This window comes from Rattus norvegicus, chromosome 18 (genome assembly GCF_036323735.1).
Source record: "Rattus norvegicus strain BN/NHsdMcwi chromosome 18, GRCr8, whole genome shotgun sequence".
Taxonomy (NCBI): Eukaryota; Metazoa; Chordata; class Mammalia; order Rodentia; family Muridae; genus Rattus; species Rattus norvegicus.
The window spans coordinates 29279758-29301881 of NC_086036.1; the positions used below are offsets into that span (position 1 = coordinate 29279758).

The following is a 22124-nucleotide window of genomic DNA, read 5'->3' on the forward strand; positions in this document are numbered from 1 at the left end:
TAAGAAAAAACTGAAGTACCTTGTTCACGACCTACATACCACTGTAGAAGCAATGAAAGCCTTTAAAACGCATACAAGTCTTTGATATATTAAAAATCTGCTATTTAGATGGCCCTTAAATATGATCGTGAATTCTTAACGTTTTGGGAAAAAACAATGCTTGAAAAGAACGCAGGGTGGCGCTGCAGCCTCAGAAATGCAACCGGCGAGCCGTCCTTGAAAGCCAGACCACTAAAGGGAGGAGTTGGGGAGAGGAAGCCTTCTAAGGCATTCTTTCCGGAAAGTCTTAGGTCTGGGAATTGTGGACGTGTACCAGTGTCTGCAAGATATTTGCAGAGCGAGTCAGTGATAACGTAAACCACGATTGGAGCGAGTTTGTTGAGAGAGCAGAAAGAGGCTGGAGAGGAAATGGAGCAAATCCTGAAAAAAAGGCAAGTCCTGCTGTTCTTTGTTTTGCTGGGCATAGCTCAGGCTGGGTCCACAATTAGGCGCTATTCGGTGGAGGAGGAAGCAGAGAACGGTTTTTTTGTGGCAAATTTGTTGAAGGACCTGGGGCTGGAGGTAGAGGAACTCGCTGAGCGGGGACCGCGAGTAATTTCCAAAGGGAAAAAATTGAACTTAGAATTCAATAGGCAAACAGGAGATTTGTTGTTAAGGGAGAAATTGGACCGGGAGGAGCTGTGCGGTCCTGCTGAACCCTGTGTGGTGCCTTTCCAGGTGTTACTGGGAAATCCTTTGGAGATTTTTCAGGCTGAACTACAGATTAGGGACATAAATGACCATTCTCCCGTTTTTCTGGACAAAAAAATAATTTTGAAAATTTCAGAAATTACTGCTCCCGGTACCACTTTCCTAATAGAACGTGCTCAAGACTTAGATGTAGGAAGCAACAGTCTCCAAACTTACTCAATCAGCCCCAATTTCCATTTTCATCTTAATCTACAAGACAGTCCTGATGGCACAGTATTACCACAGCTGGTTCTGGACAAAGTGTTGGATCGGGAGGAACGGTCTGAAATCAGATTAATACTGACAGCTCTAGATGGGGGGAATCCACCCAGGTCTGGTACTGTCCATATCCTTATTGAAGTCTTAGACATCAATGACAATGCCCCCGCGTTTTCAAAGCTTCGCTATGAGGTTCAGGTCCCAGAGAACAGTCCTGTTGGATCCCAGGTTGCCACTGTCTCTGCTAAGGATTTAGACATTGGAGACAACGGACAAATAACTTATGCCTTTTCCCAAGCCTCTGAAGACATTCGGAAAACGTTTCGAATGAATGCAACATCCGGAGAAATCCTTTTAGTAAAGACCCTGGATTTTGAATCCATCCAGGCATACACAGTATATGTTCAGGCCACAGATGGTGGGGGACTTTCTGGAAGCAGTGTGGTGTTTGTTCAAGTAAAGGATTTGAATGACAACCCTCCAGAACTGACTATGTCCACATTTACCAACCACATCCCGGAAAATGCCCCGGAAACTGTAATTGCTGTGTTCAGTGTTGCAGATCCCGACTCTGGAGACAATGGAAAAATGGTTTGCTCCATCCAAGAAGATCTTCCTTTTGTTCTAAAACCCTCAGTTGAGAACTTGTACACTCTTATGACAAACACAGCCCTGGATCGAGAGACCAGAACACAGTACAACATCACCATCACTGTCTCAGACATGGGTACACCCAGGCTAACAACTCAGCACACCATAGCAGTGTACGTGTCTGACATCAATGACAACGCCCCCGCCTTCACCCAAACCTCTTACACCATATTTGTACGAGAAAACAACAGCCCCGCCCTGCACATAGGCACCATCAGTGCCACAGACTCAGACTCGGGCTCCAATGCCCACATCACCTACTCTCTGTTACCTCCCCAAGACCCTCAGCTGGCTCTCAACTCGCTCATCTCCATTAATGCAGACAATGGGCAGTTGTTCGCGCTCAGGGCGCTGGACTATGAGGCACTGCAGGCCTTCGAGTTCCATGTGAGCGCCGTAGATGGAGGCTTGCCAGCGCTCAGCAGCCAGGCTCCGGTTCGCCTGGTGGTGCTGGACGACAATGACAATGCTCCCTTCGTGCTCTACCCGCTTCAGAACGCCTCTGCACCCTGCACCGAGCTCCTCCCCAGGGCGGCAGAGCCAGGATACCTGGTCACCAAGGTGGTGGCAGTGGACCGCGACTCTGGCCAGAATGCCTGGCTGTCATTCCAGTTGCTCAAAGCCACGGAACCCGGGCTATTCAGCGTGTGGGCACACAATGGGGAGGTGCGCACCACCAGGCTGCTGGGCGAGCGCGATGTACTCAAGCACAGGCTGCTGCTCCTGGTTAAAGACAATGGCGATCCTCCGCGCTCTGCCAGTGTCACTCTGCATGTACTGCTGGTGGATGGTTTCTCACAACCCTACCTACCTCTGCCAGAAGTGGCGCGCGACGCTGCACAAGACGAGAACGCGCTAACACTCTATCTGGTCATTGCCTTGGCCTCTGTGTCTTCTCTCTTCCTCCTGTCTCTACTGCTGTTCGTGGGGGTAAGGCTGTGCAGGAGAGACAGAGCGACCTCGCTGGGTGGCTGCTCTATGCCCGAAGGTCACTTTCCTGGCCACCTAGTGGATGTTGGCGGCGCAGGGACTCTGTCCCAGAGCTACCAATATGAAGTATGCCTGTCTGGAGACACTAGGACCCCAGATTTCAAGTTCCTGAAACCAATTATCCCAAATTTCCTTCTTCAGAATTCAGAGAGAGAGAATGATACAAACCCTAGTTACAGGAATAGTTTTGAATTCAGTTAAATATTGGTGAAGAAATACTTAGTCTAGTCTCAGCTAAGACCTGAAAGGCTTGAGTGTACTGCTTTGAGAACTGGAGGTGTCTCTTTTTTGAAAGTAACTATCTTACTCCAACCCTTTGCATGTTCTTGGTATTTCTTACAAGGTAAGGTATGAGGAAGAAGGAGTCTAAATTTTGCTTGTATTCCAATTTTAGTCTTTTAATTTTAATTGACTTATAATGTGAAAGTGAAAATTGTATTTTCAGAAAAAAATTGGGTGGGGGGGTCTTCACTTTGTATCCATGATTGTCCTGGAACTCACTGTGCAGACCAGGTTGGTATTTGACTCACAAAGATCCTCCTGCCTCTGTTTCCAGAGGGCTGGATTTTGCTGGCACTATGCTGTGCAAAATTAAGTTAGAGCACCATCGCCTAAGTTTAACTTCTCCAGTTCTGGGTTATTCTTAAATGGTGTCTAAAAATAATTTATCTCATTGCCCAAGCTGCAATATTTTGCAGCCAAGACTATTTGCGTTCACTTGTTCTCTTGATAATGTAACTTTTAGTAAACTCTTCACGTGAGTGTGAATAGCATAGCACTCTTCCTATGTTTATCTACATACATAGTTTAGATATCAGCATACAAAACTTATGTTCCTTTAAAGATTGTGGAAATCCTAATGAAGTGTTCAAATTATAAGTGCAAAACAAGTTCAGACAAAATCATATGCTGCTTTTGAAAGGGAAGCTAATAAATACATGCATAGTGGTTTTCAAGGGTGTGGTGATTTTTTAAATGATTTATTTCAAATAATCCTTCAAAATTCTTCTGCTGAAACCCAGTACGTCTTAAAAAAATTTTTTGAGACAAGATCTCATCATGGTCTTGAACTTGTGACAGGTTCCTCCCACACCTAGAGTGCTCTGGCATTCCTAGTTAATTCACCTACTGGGAACTTTATTATAAGTGAATTATATACAGTATACAAGAGCCTATGCTTCTATCTTTTACCAATTTAGAAAATGTGTATGTAGCTGGGCATTTCATTCTCAGAAATTTAGGGGGGGACTAAAGATTCAATTGGGCATAAGTCCATGAGAAATGTATGTGTATCCTTAAGTCCACGAACAATGTGTGCGTATTCATAGGTCTACAAGCAGTGTCCATTATCATTTTTATTAATCTTCTGGACCGACTTATTCTATTTTCCTCTCTTTTGTACCACAGACCTTTAAATGCTTCTAAAAAAAGGTTGTGATGGGCCAAACGAGTTGGCCAACGAATAAAACCCGCGTTTCATCCCCAGATTCACATGACGGAAGTGTAAAGGCATCTCGTCAAAGCTGCGCTCTGATTTGAACACACTCCCCCCCTCCCTCCCTCCCTCCCCCCCTCCCTCCCTCCCTCTCTCTCCCTCTCTCTCTCTCTCTCCCTCCCTCCCTCCCTCCCTCTCCCTCTCTCCTCCCTCTCTCTCTCTCCCTCCCTCCCTCCCTCTCTCCCTCCCTCTCTCTCTCCCTCTCTCCCTCCCCCCCTCCCTCCCTCCCTTTCGCGGGAACCAAATACTCTTGTTACAGTTGGCTGAAATAGTGATCACTGTCACTATCACATATCTTTCCATTTTCTCTCTAAATGCTTAATCCAAGTTTCCTCTTTTGTCCACTGGCTTAGCGAATGCAGAATTTCCGCTATTTAATTTTATAACTTAAATATGCTTCTACGTTTCCCAAGTTACTCACTCAACTTCTTTCACTTCCTGCAATTGAATTTTTGACACACCTGATATAGAAAATTTAATTCTTAATGTTTTCCAACATATTATTAATTTTTACATAATTTTATGTATATTTAGGTGAGATATAGTATTAAGCGTATGGAATTTGAATATCTCATTTTGAGATTGGCAGTGGCAGAAAGGACCATCTTTGTATCAAAAGCCTCTAATCACTTCATCACGTGTGGGATCTTGGTTAAGTGACCTCCAGTGACATCAACTGTTTGAATGATCATTAACTATCTTGCTGTTACTACCAAAGTCAAATAACATAACATTATATAAACATTGATGCTTTTAGTTTTAGTGTTTAATTAGGGATAAACCCAATAATGAGCGGGTGCATTGTACTCGTGATACTCGTGTAGAGAGCTAGACTGAACACATCATATCTGCATTGCTTCATTTCTTGTCTGCCTGCAGCCTTACAATAGCTTCTCTTGGCTCTTAGAATAAAATACAAGTACTTAGAAGTTCTCCTGGGTTTCACTTTACAGATCTCTGTAGCTCTTGAGGCTCTACACTCTGATAGACTGTCCTTTATTATCTAAATCACCTATACTGACTCTCACAGGCTCTTGACACGGTTTCATCATCCTTAACATTCCACATTACAGGCAAGAATTTTCTTGCCTTGATGAGGAGAATTTTCATAACTACTCCCCACTAAGTTTAGTGCATAGTAAACTTCCTAGGTCACACATGTTTAAAATTTGTACATCCTGTTAGATGAGGAACTATAAAATGTATAGGTCTGATCTTGCTACCGTTACATGTATAACTTCTACAGGTTAAATAAATTAATACGGGTTAAGCTAATAATTATTATATTTATGTGGAAGAAGAGGAAACATCCCTAAGTACTCCATGGACATGGAAATATGTAAACAATTATGCATTCTCAGCCATCTGATATAAACTGTCATATTTTACCGCCTTCGCTTTTTGTAATGTTTCTCGTACTATTACTGCAACTCACACATTTTACAAATATTGTAAAATAAGGAAAGCCATAAAAGGAGAGATAAGCATGTTATCACTTAAATTATTTTAAAACTTGGAGGTAGTAATTACAGATGAGGGTAGTACCCTACCTAGCATGTGTGCACTTGTAATGTAAATCATGTAAATAAAGACTCTTACTAGAGACAGGTAATTCCATTTAGTGAATATACTTGCCTAGTTTATGTTTAACTTGTGTGGCACAAGAAACTCCTTCAGTAGGGTCAAAAGATTTGATAAAGGAAATTAACGACTTAAAACCAGTAGCAGAGCTAAGATCTTTTCTAAGAATTTAATACTGCAAATGAACGCATGGTGGCGCTGTTGACTAAGACGTTGTGCACCGGTACTCAGAGACTCAGAGAGCAACCGGATGATGTAAAACCACGGTTTTTGTGAACCTGGGTAGATTTTTAAGCAAGAAAATCTGAATCTCTGGAAAACATTAGTTGTTAAGCTGTCTCCAAAAGACTTTGCTTTTCACGGAGATATTTCTCTTGGTGACAAGCCCTTGGAAATACAACGCAGAAATACAATGGTGGCCAGAGAGGAACGCCTTCTTAAACAAAGGCAAGTCTTGCTTCTCTTTGTTTTTCTGGGTGGGTCTCTTGCTGGGTCCGCATCCAGGCGCTATTCTGTGGCTGAGGAAACAGAGAGGGGCTTCGCAATAGCCAATCTAGCGAAGGATCTGGGGCTTAGTGGAGAAGAACTGGCTGAAAGGAGAGCTCAAGCTATCTCCAAAGGGAACGTACAGTATTTTCAGCTCAGCCATCAGACCGGAGATTTGCTCTTGGTTGAGAGATTAGACCGGGAGGAGCTGTGCGGCTCGACCGAACCTTGTGTGCTGCACTTTCAGATATTGCTGCATAATCCTTTGCAGTTTATTACAAATGAGCTCGAGGTCATAGATGTAAATGACCATGCCCCGGAGTTCTTTGAAAATGCAATGCAGCTGAAAGTCCTAGAGAGCTCCCCACCTGGAACAGTGATTCCTCTGGGAAATGCTGTGGACTTGGATGTGGGAAGAAATGGACTGCAGAATTACACGGTCTCTCCCAAGTCCCATTTTCATGTTCATACCCGCCATCGTAGAGATGGAAGGAAGTATCCAGAACTAGTTCTACACAGAGCTCTGGATCGGGAAGAACAGCCAGAGCTCAGTTTAACTCTCACAGCCCTGGATGGAGGATCCCCACCTCGGTCTGGAACTACCCAGGTCCACATCCTAGTCTTAGACATAAATGACAATGCCCCAGAATTTACACAGTCACTCTATGAGGTTCAAATTTTAGAGAAAAGCCCTGTTGGCTCTGTCATTACCACTGTCTCCGCTTCTGACTTAGATACGGGAAATTTTGGTGCGATATCATACGTATTTTTTCATGCTTCTGAAGAAATTCTCAAAACTTTTCAACTGAACTCCAGTACTGGTAATATACAACTACTTAAGAGTTTGGATTATGAAACAATCAATACTTATGAGGTTGACATAGAGGCCAAGGATGGTGGAGGCCTTTCAGGGAAATGCGTAGTCATAGTTCAGGTAGTTGATGTGAACGATAACCCACCAGAACTGACATTGTCATCAGTTAACAGTCTTATTCCCGAGAATTCAGCAGAGACCGTGGTGGCTGTTTTCAGTGTTTCTGATTTAGACTCTGGAGATAACGGAAGAGTGACATGTTCCATCCAGGACGATCTCCCCTTCATCCTGAAACCATCTGTAGAGAACTTCTATACTATAGCGTCTGAAGGAGCTTTGGACAGAGAGAGCAGAGCTGAGTACAACATCACCATCACTGTCTCAGACCTGGGCACACCCAGGCTCACAACCCAGAACACCATAACAGTGCAGGTGTCTGACATCAATGACAACGCCCCCGACTTTACCCAAAAGTCCTACACCATGTTTGTCCGTGAGAATAACAGCCCCGCCCTGCACATAGGCACCATTAGTGCCACAGACTCAGACTCAGGCTCCAACGCCCACATCACTTATTCGCTGCTGCCGCCTGATGACCCGCAACTGGCCCTCGACTCGCTCATCTCCATCAATGCTGACAATGGGCAGCTGTTCGCTCTCAGGGCATTAGACTACGAAGCCCTTCAGGCCTTCGAGTTCCGCGTGGACGCCACAGACAGAGGCTCACCCGCGCTCAGCAGCCAGGCTCTGGTGCGCGTGATGGTGCTGGACGAAAATGACAATGCTCCCTTCGTGCTCTACCCACTGCAGAACGCCTCTGCGCCCTGCACAGAGCTGCTGCCCAGGGCAGCGGAGCCTGGATACCTGGTTACCAAGATGGTGGCGGTGGACTCTGACTCTGGCCAGAATGCCTGGCTGTCATTCCAGCTGCTCAAAGCCACGGAGCCCGGACTGTTCAGCGTGTGGGCGCACAATGGTGAGGTGCGCACCACCAGGCTGCTGAGCGAGCGTGATGTGCCCAAGCACAAGCTGCTGCTACTGGTCAAGGACAATGGAGAGTCTCCGCGGTCTGCCAGTGTCACTCTGCAGGTGCTGCTTGTGGATGGCTTTTCTCAACCCTACCTGCCCTTGCCTGAGGTGGCGCGCGACTCCCTGCAAAACGATGTGGATTTGCTCACGTTGTACTTAGTCATTGCTTTGGCATCTGTATCTTCTCTCTTCCTCCTGTCTGTGCTGCTGTTTGTGGGGGTGAGACTGTGCAGGAGGGTCAGGGCAGCTTCTATGGGTGGCTGCTCTGTATCTGAGGGACACTTTCCTGGCCACCTGGTGGATGTCAGCCAAGCAGGGACCCTGTCCCAGAGTTACCAGTATGAGGTGTGTCTGACAGGAGACTCAAGGACCAGTGAGTTCAAATTCCTGAATCCAGTGATACCAAACCTGTTTCTTGAAGAATCTGAGAGAAGTTAAGGGAAGTCCCCACTGTAGGAGTAGTTTTTTAGCTAGCTAAGGTTTGTAAATGGTTCATTATCTCTCAGTTCTGCTTAGACGTCTTATTCTAATACTTTCAAGAAGTTATACTATATAATTTTTTCTTTACTGGTAATTCGACCCATAGTATCCCAAATAGCTCAAACTTGTCATGTTCTTGTTAATACTAATTTTCTTAGGATTTTGTAGTTATGCCTATTATATATTCATTTTATCTATATTTAGGCATAATAATTCATTATATGTATGAGTGATTATTATAACAGTTAATGTTACAACAACAATATGAAACGTGTCAATGCACTTAAGAAAAATTAAAATTATGTGTATTTGTGGCACAAATCTTTACCATATTACTTTATGCATTTTTAGGCTACATTGTTTGGAGTTCATTGAGTTCTTGGCCTTTGTAGGTTAAGCAATCTGAAAGCTGTAAAGTGGAGCACACTTCTCCTAATTTGTATGAAGACACATGCTTTATTAAAACATCAGTGCACAGACGTTGTGTGCTGTTGTGTTGTGAGCACCGTGTATCCAAAAGATTGTTTTGTGCATTGGGCAAAGGCATGCCATAAATGCTAAGATTAAACTTCTTGAATAATTATTATACAATAAATATTAAGGAGAAAATATCATATGCTTGGTCTTTTTTTGTGAAGCCAGATTGTTAAACCACTGGTTTGACACAATCCTTTTAAAAAGGATTATAATCACAAACCAACTTTCTGTGAGGACTCTTGAAGATGTCCCCCTTGAAGGCATCAACTTTTTCTTTCTACTTTCTTCCTTTACCATGTGGGTGAAGTCTAAGAATAATGAACAGACTGTATTTTCTTGGGATTTCATTGTTTCCTCTACCTTTCAAAAGAGGAAATTTATTTGGACATTTGGCTCTTAAGTTTGATACTGATTATTGGCTAATCTCAAATTTTTACTTTATAATACTTGATAGTGATGGGAAGGTTTTTGATCATTAAAATTATTTGGGTGTTCAATTTCACTTCTGTTGTCTAATGTAACCTTCAACCTTTATAATAATAAATTGCCTTAGTTTTTGGATTAGGGAAGTTTCATCTGTATGAAGAATATATTTGTTTGAGCATGAATACCCCAGAACAATATCACACTTCTCTGAATAATAATTGTTTGCTTGTGATGTTCAGCAAGCCTAGTGAAGCTGTCCTGTAATTTATAAGTGGGCTGTTTACATTGTTTACATTTTTCTGACTATGAATGCCATCAAACATTTTTGACAGAAAAAAATTAGTCATTTAAAACCTTCTTTGTAAACTAATATTTATTTTAAAATATTATCCAGACATCTTTCTCTCTTATAGAAGGACAACAGTGTCATGATCCTGGACAGCCTTCATATAATTACACAAAATTCCATAGAAAATTAAGACATACATCCATAAACCAAAAACCCAAAATCAAATACAAAATAAAAACATATGGCCAAAAAAGATCCAGATACTAGGAATTTAAATGCCAAATAGTTTTTTAATGTGTACCTAATATGTTAAAATAAGGAAGTATAAAATAGATATAAGGAAATTTTACCATCAAATCGAAATCTTAAACTGTAGATTCTGCAGCTCAAAGAAATGGCATAGAACTAAGTTGCTTAATGCAACAGCTATAAAAATTCAGGAAAAGTAGATGCAAGATGATGCCAAATGAAACATCCAAATAGAAAGAAAACATAATTAAAATATAGAAAAGACCATGGTAACTAACTGTAATCCTACAAGTGTGGGATTGTAATAATACAACTGTAATCCCAGAAGGGAGAAGAGAACTTAAAAAAGGGACCATGAGCAACAATTACTAAACTGGAGAAAAGTCCTGTACCATTCAAGAAGTTAAATGAAACAGAATAAATAAAGTACAGTGCGAGCAGGTGAGTCACAGGAAAGTTGTTAGATGTCAAGTCAAGTAGGGAAAATATCTTTAAGCATCCGCATGAATATGATAAAATTATTTTAAAGAGATTCTACGAAATAGGCAGCCGTTTTTAAACACTGAAACTAAAGACAAAGTCTTTAAAGTCTTGTAAGTTATTTTAAAAGTAGAATTGTCCTACTAGTATATACACCCTTCAAAAATGTTTTCCAACAGAGAATTAAGTAATTTTAATCAACACCAAAAGAAATGGTTTTTGGGTAATTTATTAGATAGAAAGTCACGACAGTCACAGAACCAGACTTGACAAACAGCCACTTTATAGACTAGTAAAAAGCATGCCCATCGCCCAGATTCCCCTTGGGCAGTTTTAGTCACCACCTGTACATGCTACTGAAGTCATCAAACATCCTTCCTGTCAAACAAGGAACAGGTTAAATGGACACGTTTCTTGTCAGGGGTCTTCATCAGAGTTGCTGGTTAAATAAGATGACAGGGAATTCAACCCTCAAACAGAGTCAAGCACTTCTGCAGAGGCTAAAGAGACATGTTTGTAGGAAAGATGGCTTCTGGTTCCTTAGATGCAAACCACTCTGTGTCTCCTTTTTATCTATGCTGAAACTGGACACGACAGTGACTCCTCCTGTTTGTAAGGTCAACATTCCTGAAAGTCTCTTCCATATGCATCTAGAAAAGAAGCCTTAGTTCTGCTCACAAAAAGAAGTTGCTGCACCAAACTATATAAAACTCACTTTCTGACTGATTTAAAGAAAAACTAAACTGGTAAAGATTATCTATTCAAGAAAACAAACGGCAGCTAGTTCAAAGGCACCAAGAACCTGTACCCATGTGTCAAGTCCAATGTGATGCTTCACACCTCAAATCAGCTGCTGAAATAGTGCAATAAACTAAAAAACATGGAGAAGATTAAAATGTGCCCCAAAGTAAGGAGACACACTGCAAGCATTGTGGCTTTACAAAGGAACAGACTGAAAAGGAAATAGGTAAAATTCACAAAAAGAGATCAGAATGAATTTTAGTTTCTGGTGGATCTGGACAAAAAATGATACAAGAAAAGTGGAAGAATATGTAATAAAAGTGGAAGCCAATGTAATAAAACAGATAAACCCACAGAGAAGATCAGTATGTATCAATACACAGAGAACGAGAATATAGGAGCATGGACTTCCCAGGTGTGACCCTGGTAACAAGGCACTTTGCTCAATCGAAGTTTGACTCTCCTCTCCCTCTGCACCCAGAGCTCTAGAGATCAATGGCCGTCCTAGTTGTACTGACATTCTTCTCCCAACAATCCCATGCACGAATAGTTCCAGTTCTAGCATCACAAGAGATCTTCTAGCTGGGTGTGACGCATGTCTTTAATCCCCAGCACTCAGCATCAAAGACTGGCAATTATTTTGTTTGTTTGTTTGTTTGTTTGTTTGTTTGAGGCCAGCCTGGTCTACATCTGGGACTAGAGAGAAAACCTCTGCCTCAAAGGAACAAAAGCAAATCTTTTGAAAGAAATATGAGCTTGCTCACCAAAATAATCAAGACAGAGTACAAGCCCAAGACAGTTCATCAGCTTTGCTCAGTGCACCAAGAACTCTTGCTATTTCAGACTGTTTTAAAGTCCTTCTTCATCTTGTTTCCATTGAGGAACCAACTTCAAAAAACAGCTGGTTTTCTTCCTCTTTCTTGTAGCATGCAGACAAGAAAACTATGCATTTGTTGTAATTCATACAATATTTTATGTAATCCATTCACCAGTTACTGATGGTTCTTGGTGAAGAAGAACGAATTTGTCAGTTAGGCCCACACATGTTACAGAGTAAATTTATACTTTAAAGTAACAAAATTATTATTGAAATTTTTTAAAAGTCAGGAGAGTTAGTAATCCAATTTAAGGTAGCAGTCACAGTAACTTTGAAACATTTGTATGTTCTTTGGAAGTGGAGGCCCCAAACATGAAGTTTTAGTATTTTTAGGCAGGCCTCTTAACACTTTGAATACTAGCTGTTAAAACAAAATAAAAAGTGAAATAAATGAATTTGAAAAAGGAACACAATGGGAAAAGGTACATGCAATACTGAATAAGGACGCTTGGTGGCGCTGCAGGCTAAGCGTATGAATAATGGGCTCTGCAGATGCCCTGGAAGCCATTGCTGGGAATCAGAACTTACACTGCTCCCACAAAGAAGGTAGCATTCACTTTGGATCTAAGGAAGCGATCTCCAGAGCCTTAGCTCCAACAGGAAGCCAGTGAGTAAAATTTAGTTCTGCTATTTCATCGAAACACGTGTGTGGATTCTAACACTTTAAAAGACACTGTACTTTCTGGATCCAGTGTGAACAATGGAGACAACGATAGCAAAAACGTCACAGCAAAGGCAAGTTGTTTTTCTTACTATGTTGTTGCTTTTGCGGGTGTCTGGTTCTGAGGCAATTAAATATTCCATGCCAGAAGAAACAGAGAGTGGCTACTTGGTGGCTAACCTAGCAAAAGATCTGGGGCTCAGGGTTGGAGAACTGGCCACTAGAGGGGCACGAATCCATCACAGAGGAAACAAAGAGCTCTTGCAACTGGATGCAGAGACTGGGAATTTGTTCTTGAAGGAGAAACTAGACCGTGAGGTGCTGTGTGGGCTGACAGAACCTTGTGTGCTGCAGTTCCAGATCATACTGAAAAACCCTGTGCAGTTCTTCCAAACTGAATTGCAGCTCACAGATATAAACGACCATGCTCCAGAGTTCCCTGACACAGAAATGCTCCTAACAATCCCTGAGAGCGTCCAGCCAGGGACTGTGTTTCCTCTAAAGGCAGCTCAGGACTCTGATATAGGGAGCAACGCTGTTCAGAACTACACAGTCAGTCCCAACCTCCATTTCCACGTCGTTACTCACAGTCGCACAGATGGCAGGAAATACCCAGAGCTGGTGCTGGACAGAGCCCTGGATAGGGAGGAGCAGCCTGAGCTCACTTTAATCCTCACTGCTCTGGATGGGGGTGCTCCACGCAGGTCTGGTATGACCGCAGTTCATATTGAAGTCGTGGACATAAATGATAATGCCCCCCAGTTTGTACAATCGCTCTATGAGGTGCAGGTTCCTGAGAATATCCCCCTCGATGCCTTAGTTGTCACAGTCTCTGCCACGGATTTAGATGCTGGGATATATGGCAATGTGGCCTATTCTCTGTTTCAAGGCAGTAGAGATTCTCAACCATTTATAATAGACGAAATCACCGGAGAAATCCGTCTGAGCAAAGAGCTGGATTTCGAGGTAACTCCATACTATAATGTGGAAATCGCAGCGGTAGATGGAGGGGGGCTTTCAGGAAAATGCACTGTGGCTGTACAGGTGTTGGATGTGAATGATAACGCCCCAGAGTTGACCATTTCCACGTTCTCAAGCCCTGTCCCTGAAAACTCCCCCGAGACTGTAGTATTGGTTTTTGGGGTTTTTGACCAAGATTCTGGGGACAATGGAAGGATGGTGTGTTCTATTCAGAATGAACTTCCATTTCTTTTAAAGTCCACATTCGAGAACTATTATACTTTAGTGACAGAGAGGCCACTGGACAGAGAGAGCAGAGCTGAGTACAACATCACCATCACGGTCTCTGACCTGGGCACACCCAGGCTCACAACCCAGCACACCATAACAGTGAAGGTGTCTGACATCAACGACAATGCCCCCTCTTTCACCCAAACCTCCTACACCATGTTTGTCCACGAGAACAATAGTCCTGCCCTGCACATAGGCACCATCAGTGCCACAGACTCAGACTCAGGCTCCAATGCCCACATCACCTACTCTCTGCTGCCGCCTGATGACCCGCAGCTGGACCTCGACTCACTCATCTCCATCAATGCTGACAACGGGCAGCTGTTCGCGCTCAGGGCGCTGGACTATGAGGCCCTGCAGTCCTTTGAGTTCCTTGTGGGCGCCACAGATGAAGGCTCGCCAGCGCTCAGCAGCCAGGCACTGGTGCACGTGGTGGTGCTGGACGACAATGACAATGTGCCCTTCGTGCTCTACCCGCTGCAGAATGCCTCTCCGCCCTGCACAGAGCTACTGCCCAGGGCAGCAGAGCCTGGCTATCTGGTCACTAAGGTGGTGGCTGTGGACCAGGACTCTGGCCAGAATGCCTGGCTGTCGTTCCAGCTGCTCAAGGCCACAGAGCCTGGGCTGTTCAGTGTGTGGGCACACAATGGCGAGGTGCGCACCGCCAGGCTTCTGAGCGAGCGCGACGTGCCCAAGCACAAGTTGCTGCTACTGGTCAAGGACAATGGAGAGCCTCAGCGCTCTGCCAGTGTCACTCTGCACGTGCTGCTGGTGGATGGTTTCTCTCAGCCTTACCTGCCTCTGCCAGAGGTGGCGCTGGACCCTACATACGATGAAGATAATCTCACGCTGTATCTTGTAGTCGCCTTGGCATCTGTGTCTTCTCTCTTCCTCCTGTCTGTGTTGCTGTTCGTGGGCGTGAGGCTGTGCAGGCGGGCCAGGGCTTCCTCTCTGGGAGGCTACTCTGTGCCTGAGGGACACTTACCCAGCCACCTGGTGAATGTCAGCGGTATGGGGACGCTGTCCCAGAGCTACCAGTATGAGGTGTGTCTGATGGGGGAATCTGGGACCACAGATTTTAAGTTCCTGAAGCCCAGCATTCCTAACAGTTTGATTGCAGACAATTAATTCCATTTTGAATAGTTAAAATTACAGAAAAGTCTTAGGTATCATTAAGAAAAGGATAACTCACAGTTGCCTGGGTGTCAGTATTTTCTGGTAATTAGTAATATTTCCTTGAGATAATGTTTTATTTCTATATGCTTTTACTTTTTACATTATCAATTAATGCTTCAACTGCCTTCTGTCTTATTAATGCAATCTTAGCGTATACTTTCTGTCACTCTGCTAGAAATAAAATCTTTACTCTGCTAGTGATAACTGAAATAGTTTTAAAATCTTATTTAATGTAGTGTATTTGACAAGCAATATAGAACGCCAAACATTTTCAAGATTTATCTATGAGTTTATTCTTTGATTTTCTTAGGACATATGCTAACTATACAATGTGGTGGGTTTATTGTGATGTTTGCATACATGTAGATAGTGTACCTTGTTCATACTCATCCCTAATCATCAGCCTTCCCCTATAGTTTCACATGGCCGCTAAATATCACCTAGAAGTAAAATGTTCTTCTGTTGTCATTGTGTGTGGCTATTGTTCCATTCAGTTTCTTGCAAACAAGGTAGTTTCACTCTTCTTAATGGATTGGTTTGATTACAATGTGGTATAGTAAGTGTAGGTATAGTTCAGTTGGTAGAGCGTTTGCTTACCATGCCAGCATCACAGAGCAAGTTTAAGCTCATCTGAGTTATATGAGTCTCTGTCTTTCAAAACACAAACAAAAAAAAACCCCAAAAAACAAAACTGCACTTTACAAACAAGCACATTTTCTTTATTCATCCATTACAATAATCTTAAACTCTTTCCTCAGTAAAGTGTTAACTACATATGTTTTCTTTTTATTTTAAATACCAGGTTTAGTCCCAGTCCTTTCTTTTTAGTTTGTTATTTATTTTTTTATTCACTTTACATCCTGATTGTCGCTCCCTCTTGATCATCCTCTACCTCAATCCCTCTCTTCTTTTTTTTAATTGGATATTTTCTTTATTTACATTTCAAATGTTAGTCCCTTTCCTGATTTCCCCTTCAGAACCCCCCTATCCCATCCCCACCCCTGCGTCTATGAGGGTGCTCCCCCATCCACCCACCCACCCACCCACTCCCTCCCACCTCCCCATCCTCGCATTCCCCTACACTGGGGCATTGAGCCTTCATGGGAACAAGGGCCTGTCCTCCCATTGATGCCTGACAAGGCACTGCTACATATGCAGCTGGAGCCATGGATTGCTCCATGTGTACTCTTTAATCAATGGTTTAGTCCCTGGGAGAAGAACTATAATATATGAACTCTTTTAGAAAGAGCAGGCTTAACCTATCTCTTTTTGACACCTGTTATTAACATTTTTGAGACAGGGGGGTCTTTAGTAGCCCTAACTGTTCTCAAACTCACTATGTAGACTGAGTTGGCCTCACAGAGACCTAAGTACTTCTGCCTCCCGAGTACTGGGATTAAAGGCATGCACCACTGCACCCAGCAGCAATATTCAAGATTTCATTTTTATATAGGGGAAAAACACTGATAAAGCCATTGAATTACTTTTAAGCTTTCATTTTTTTAGGATTGTTAAAAAGCATAATCAAATAACAGGGATAAATTAAACATATGCCTTTTTAAACTATTGAGCCATTTTTTTCATATTATTTGGTGAGATCTATAGTTAGATGCCACTTTAGTTTGTAAATTTTGAGTTGTTGTAAAAACCCATGGGATAATTTTTTAAAGTACTACAGCAAGAACCGTGTTCTGTTAAGCACTATAGCTTACACAATACCCATTTCCTAAATATACGGTGACTTAGGAGGAAATATTTTCTTAGCTTCCTTCAAGGTTCCTTCAGATTACAGTCTGAAATAACTTAGGATTGCTCAGAATCTAGCTCAGAGAATAACTTTGATCCACATTCTCTCTCCATCACTGTAATTCAAAAATGCACAATATTGGGATTAGAGAGCAATAAGACCGAGAAAGGTCAAATTGACTACAACTTAGAGTTAAAGCTAGAAGGAACCACAACTCCAAATAATATGGCCAGTTTGAATGAAATTATGTCTTAGTTTTCTACTGCTGTGATAAAACACCATGGACCATGAAAGTTTTCTCTCAAGAAATAAAGATTTCCCTGAGGTGTTACGGTCTTAGAGGGTGAGAGTCGATGACTGTCATGGCGAGGAGTACAGCAGAAAGCAGGAATGGTGCTGGAGAGAGGTACTTGAAAGCTACATACGGATTCAGGAGCAAGAGGCTAGATGAGAATGGCATGGACTTTGAAAGCTCAAAGCTCACCCCCTACTCATGCACCAGCGCCAATGACGCTACACCTTTTCCTTCCCAAACTGTCCTACCAACTGCAGACCAAGCATTCTGATATGTGAGCCAATGGGGACCATTCTCACTCAAATTCCCACAGACTGGGACTGGGAACGTGTTTTTGAACACTTTTATTAGCATGCTTGTAGTCTGTCTCCAATACCACAAGAGAAGGACCTTTCTATGGGTGGTTACTTTCCTAGTACTTTCTCTAGTTACTAAGATTAATCTTCGAGAATCAGTACAGGGCAGATTATCAATGCCTTGTAAACATTTACTTCTACGTATCTATAATCTTTCTTCTCATTTGTGTTGAATCAGACAAATTTCATTTTATGCATTATATATGCATGAACATATATTCATAATTATTCAAAGACATATTTTTGGGAGTCAAAGGATGAAAAAGATACCTTCTAGGCAGCAAACAAAAGAGAGTGGGAGAATAGCAAAATTAACCACAAAGTTAATTTTTAAAATTATTAAAACAGTGTTGAAGAGGGTCATTTTAGATAAAAGGGAGAATCTATTGAGAAAATATAACAACTAAACATATATGTACCTAAATATAATGCCTCTAAGTAAATGTCTTTGTTGCTTTTTCTGTTGCTGTGATAAAATACTCTGACCAAAGCAATTTAAAGGATGAAGGATTTACCATCCATTCCATGGGGCAGGTTCAAGACTGAATGGAAAAGAATGAAATTAAGTTGGAAATTTAGAAAATTTGCAAATGTATGGAAATCAATGTATTTTAAGCAGCCAATAAAGCATATAAGAAATCACAAGAGACATAATAATTCTCTGAAATGAATGAAATGTGAAAATACAACATACCAAAAATGTATGATGAGCAATTAAAGTTATACTTAGAAGAAAATTATAACAGAAAATATCGCATATTTAAAAAAAAATCTCAGAATCAGTAAGTCACTGTCTTAGTCAGGGTTTCTATTCCTTCACCAAACATCATGACCAAGAAGCAAGTTGGGGAGGAAAGGGTTTATTCAGCTTCCACTTCCGTGACGCTGTTCATCACTAAAGGAAGTCAGGACTGGATCTCAAGCAGGTCAGGAAACAGGAGCTAAAACAGAGTCATGGAGGGATGTTACTTATTGATTTGCTTCCCCTGGGTTGTTCAGCTTGCTTTCTTATAGAACCCAAGACCACCAGCCCAGGGATGGCACCACTCACAATGGGCCCTCCCACCCTTGATCACTCGTTGAGAAAATGCCTTATATATGGATCTCATGGAGGCATTTCCTCAAGAGAGGCTCCTTTCTCTGTGATAACTCCAGCTTGTGTCAAGTTGACACACAAAACCAGCCAGTGTAGTCACACTTCTCCTTTAAGGCAAGACCTGTTTTTTTTTTGTTGTTGTTGTTGTTGTTGTTTTTTTTGTTTGTTTGTTTGGTAAGTTTAAAGCCAGATGCGTTATATTGAACCAATCTCAAATAAAGGAAAAAAGAAAACATTTGAAAAATGAGAATATTCTAAGCACCAATGGCCAAAGAACATCAGAGTTGATGGAAATCGAATTAGAAAATGAAAAATGGCGGAAGTGTAAATCAGCCTAAGCAAAGGTTATCAAACTGCAATAATCAAGAAAACTGACAAAATCTACCCAGATTAACCCAGGGAAAAAAGAAAATTCAATTACCAAATATGGCATAATAGAGGGGTATTGTAACTTATATAAAACAGAGAGATTATAAGAGAATCCTCATATGTTTCACGGAAACTGGTTATAAAATCAAGATTAACTAAAAAAAATTCTTAGAAACACATACTGCTAAAATTGACAAAGGAAGAAATAGAAAGTGAGAATATACCTGTAATGAATTATTGTTAGTAGTCAATTTTTTCACAATCCGAGAACAAGATAACTTCACATACAAACTCTACCAAATATTAAAGAATTAATACCAATATTTAAATTTTTTCATAAAGTAGAGGAACAGAAACTATCAACTCATGAGGATGGCCCCATTATTGACAAAAACAGACAAATGCAACACAAGAAAACTAAATCAGCCTAAGCAAAGGTTATCAAACTGCAATAATCAAGAAAACTGACAAAATCTACCCAGATTAACCCAGGGAAAAAAGAAAATTCAATTACCAAATATGGCATAATAGAGGGGTATTGTAACTTATATAAAACAGAGAGATTATAAGAGAATCCTCATATGTTTCTTTAAGAGTGTCTTCAAAACTTCTCAAATAAATACTAGGATACTGATCTATTGGCATATAAGGAGATTACACATCATGGCGAAGAAAGATTACCCTAGGACTAAAACATCTGTTCATATTCAAATTAAATCAATGCAATTTACCTTATTAAAATAATGGATAAAACCACACAACTATGTCGATTAATGGAGAAAAGCTTTTAAGAAAATGCAACACTTTTCCATGGTAATAAAACACACCAAGAGGTGGGAGCAGAATGAAAACTCTAAAGACGCAGCTACAGAACCCACCCATAACATCCTATTTAGCAGTGAAAACATACAGGATAAGCATGTTTGATTTCATCGCTACTATTTAACATTGTACTGGAAGTTCTAGCCACTGCAAATAGAAAAGTAAACGGAATAAAATTATTCAGATTGAGAGTTGAAAAGTAATTGCATATGATCCTGCCTTATTTAAGCGAAATGGTAGAAAACTTACAGAAGACAGATTTTAAAAGTTTGGCATGTTTTCAGGACAAAGATCGTTATCCAAAAGTGAAATAGAAAAAATAATCCAGACTTCATTAAAGAAGACATTGGAAGGCATTTTTGAATAAAGTTTTAAAAGACTCAAGGAATTAGAAAGTGTTCATGGACTAAAAGATTTAATTCTGCACAAATGGTTGTATGTCCAATGGTCAAGACTCACTACAAAATTTTGATTAACTTTTTACAGAAATTGCCAGGCCAACCCTAAAATTCATAAGAAAATTAAACCTAAAATACAAAAACAAAGTTGAAAGAGTCATGACGCCTGATTTGAAGAACATTCTACCTTACAAATTAGACATTCAGATATGTGACTTGTTACACATGTAATATATTTTATCCAGCATATACCAGTGCTTAATAAAACTATTAAAAGACCTTTGTATTTTCTTCAGATGTGCTTAAGGCTCTTGCATACATAATACTAGAGAGGAGTTAAAGTGCCATTTAATTCCATGAATACTAGTCCATCTCTCTTTGTATATATTTACATTATAGAAATATTTCAAATGTCATCTTTAATTTAATCACCATAACAATCTTTCGCTGTAACAATCAATATACCCTACATGACTGAGAATCCTTAGGTGATTTATCCTTATTGTCTTAGCTAGGGTTTCTGTTGCTGTGATGAAACATTATGACCCAAATCAAGTTGGGGAGGAAAGGGTTTATTTACCTCCACATCACTGTTCATCATTGAAGGAAGTCAGGACAGGAACTCAAGCAGGGCAGCAACCTGTCAGCAGCAGCTGACACAGAGGCCATGGAGGGGTGCTTCTTATTACCTTGCTCACCTTGGCTTGCTTGGACTGCTTTCTTATAGAGCGGAGGACCACCAGTCCAGGGGTGGACTCACACTAAATGGGCTCCACCCCTATCAATCACTAATTAAGAAAAGGCCTAACAGTCTTGTCTACAGCCAGATCTTATAAAGGCATTTTCTCAATTGAGGCTCCCTTCTCTGAGATGACTAAAGTTTGTATCGAGCTGACATAAAAAACAGCTGGTATGCATCATATTAACTCCCAGAAACACATGTTTTCTGATAAATTTAGAGAAATACTCCAGAGCATAATATGCTAGGGGACCTTCTTGATGCTTGCTTTAAACTCGAAACGTTTATTGGCTCTAATATCATTTAAAAATACCTGTACATAGATGTTTTGTATACCAAGACTGAGACTATGAACTGCATGTGCTTTATCAACAAAGTCACTGATTTCTAAGTTGGTCACTATTTCTCCTGGCTGGTGATTACTTCTGATGACAGATACAGAATTTTAAAGGATCTAATAATAGTTGAAAACTTGAGTCCAGATTACATGCCACCCCTGACATGTATGTACACAACACACAAACAAAGACTGTAATTTGGATTTACTGACAATTTTGTACAAATTATTTGCCCTTTTGATTTCACTTGGGCATGTTAGAGATTGTGGAACTATAATGCAACACTTCAAACTCTACTTTTCTGTTTCACCTGGCATGGGACATTGGGAAAATCATTTAAACCAAATCTCAATTTCTTCATCTATAAAACATGGACAGTGTGAAGATGAATTTCACAGAGTCGATGGGAGAGGAAATGAATCAATATGTAAAATGTTAACAATTTTTCCCATAGGGTGACATACATTGTTAGTCTTGCTGAGATTTTATTTGTTTTTGAATTACAAAAGGAACTGGAAATAGGTGATCTCTAAAACTCTTTGTCAACATGTAGAACTGGGAAAATAAAATGGAGTCATTTTTTTTCTGAACTCCTTAAACCTAACTAGAATCTGCCACTATGCTAGGAACTTTTCTATTTGTTTTGTTCAGGAGGCTCCCCTTCAGTTTTAAAAACACAGGTCTTTTTGCTTATCCTTTTCTATTTTTATTTTATATATTTACTTTATTTGAAGTCAGTGACCCTTCAGGTATAAACTTGAGTACATTTATTTATTCAACTGATGCTTGTGCAATGCTAACTATAATTCACGTTTTCCAGTTCCAGAATGAGAAAGGGAGTACTGGCATATTTTAGCAACAAC

At 40.9% G+C, this 22124-nt stretch overlaps 3 protein-coding genes across 3 annotated transcripts; all 3 read left to right on the top strand.

The window, feature by feature from the left end:
• Positions 1 to 246: 246 nt before the first annotated feature.
• Positions 247 to 3033, top strand: Pcdhb2 (protocadherin beta 2). The gene has a single exon (NM_001109123.2). The coding sequence runs from the start codon at positions 409 to 411 to the stop codon at positions 2788 to 2790; it is 2382 nt and encodes a 793-aa protein (NP_001102593.2). The 5' UTR covers positions 247 to 408; the 3' UTR covers positions 2791 to 3033.
• Positions 3034 to 5917: 2884 nt separating this feature from the next.
• On the top strand, positions 5918 to 8472 carry Pcdhb3 (protocadherin beta 3). Its single transcript, NM_001014783.2, has one exon. It carries the CDS (start codon positions 6078 to 6080, stop codon positions 8430 to 8432), a length of 2355 nt encoding a protein of 784 aa, NP_001014783.1. The 5' UTR covers positions 5918 to 6077; the 3' UTR covers positions 8433 to 8472.
• A 4060-nt stretch (positions 8473 to 12532) lies between these two features.
• Pcdhb4 (protocadherin beta 4) lies at positions 12533 to 15072 on the top strand. The gene has a single exon (NM_001114601.1). The coding sequence runs from the start codon at positions 12714 to 12716 to the stop codon at positions 15051 to 15053; it is 2340 nt and encodes a 779-aa protein (NP_001108073.1). The 5' UTR covers positions 12533 to 12713; the 3' UTR covers positions 15054 to 15072.
• Positions 15073 to 22124: the final 7052 nt, after the last annotated feature.

Excerpts from the sequence above, each read along its gene's own strand:
- Pcdhb4 (NM_001114601.1), top strand. The coding sequence starts at position 12,714 with ATGGAGACAACGATAGCAAAAACGTCACAGCAAAGGCAAGTTGTTTTT.
- Pcdhb3 (NM_001014783.2), top strand. The coding sequence starts at position 6,078 with ATGGTGGCCAGAGAGGAACGCCTTCTTAAACAAAGGCAAGTCTTGCTT.
- Pcdhb2 (NM_001109123.2), top strand. The coding sequence starts at position 409 with ATGGAGCAAATCCTGAAAAAAAGGCAAGTCCTGCTGTTCTTTGTTTTG.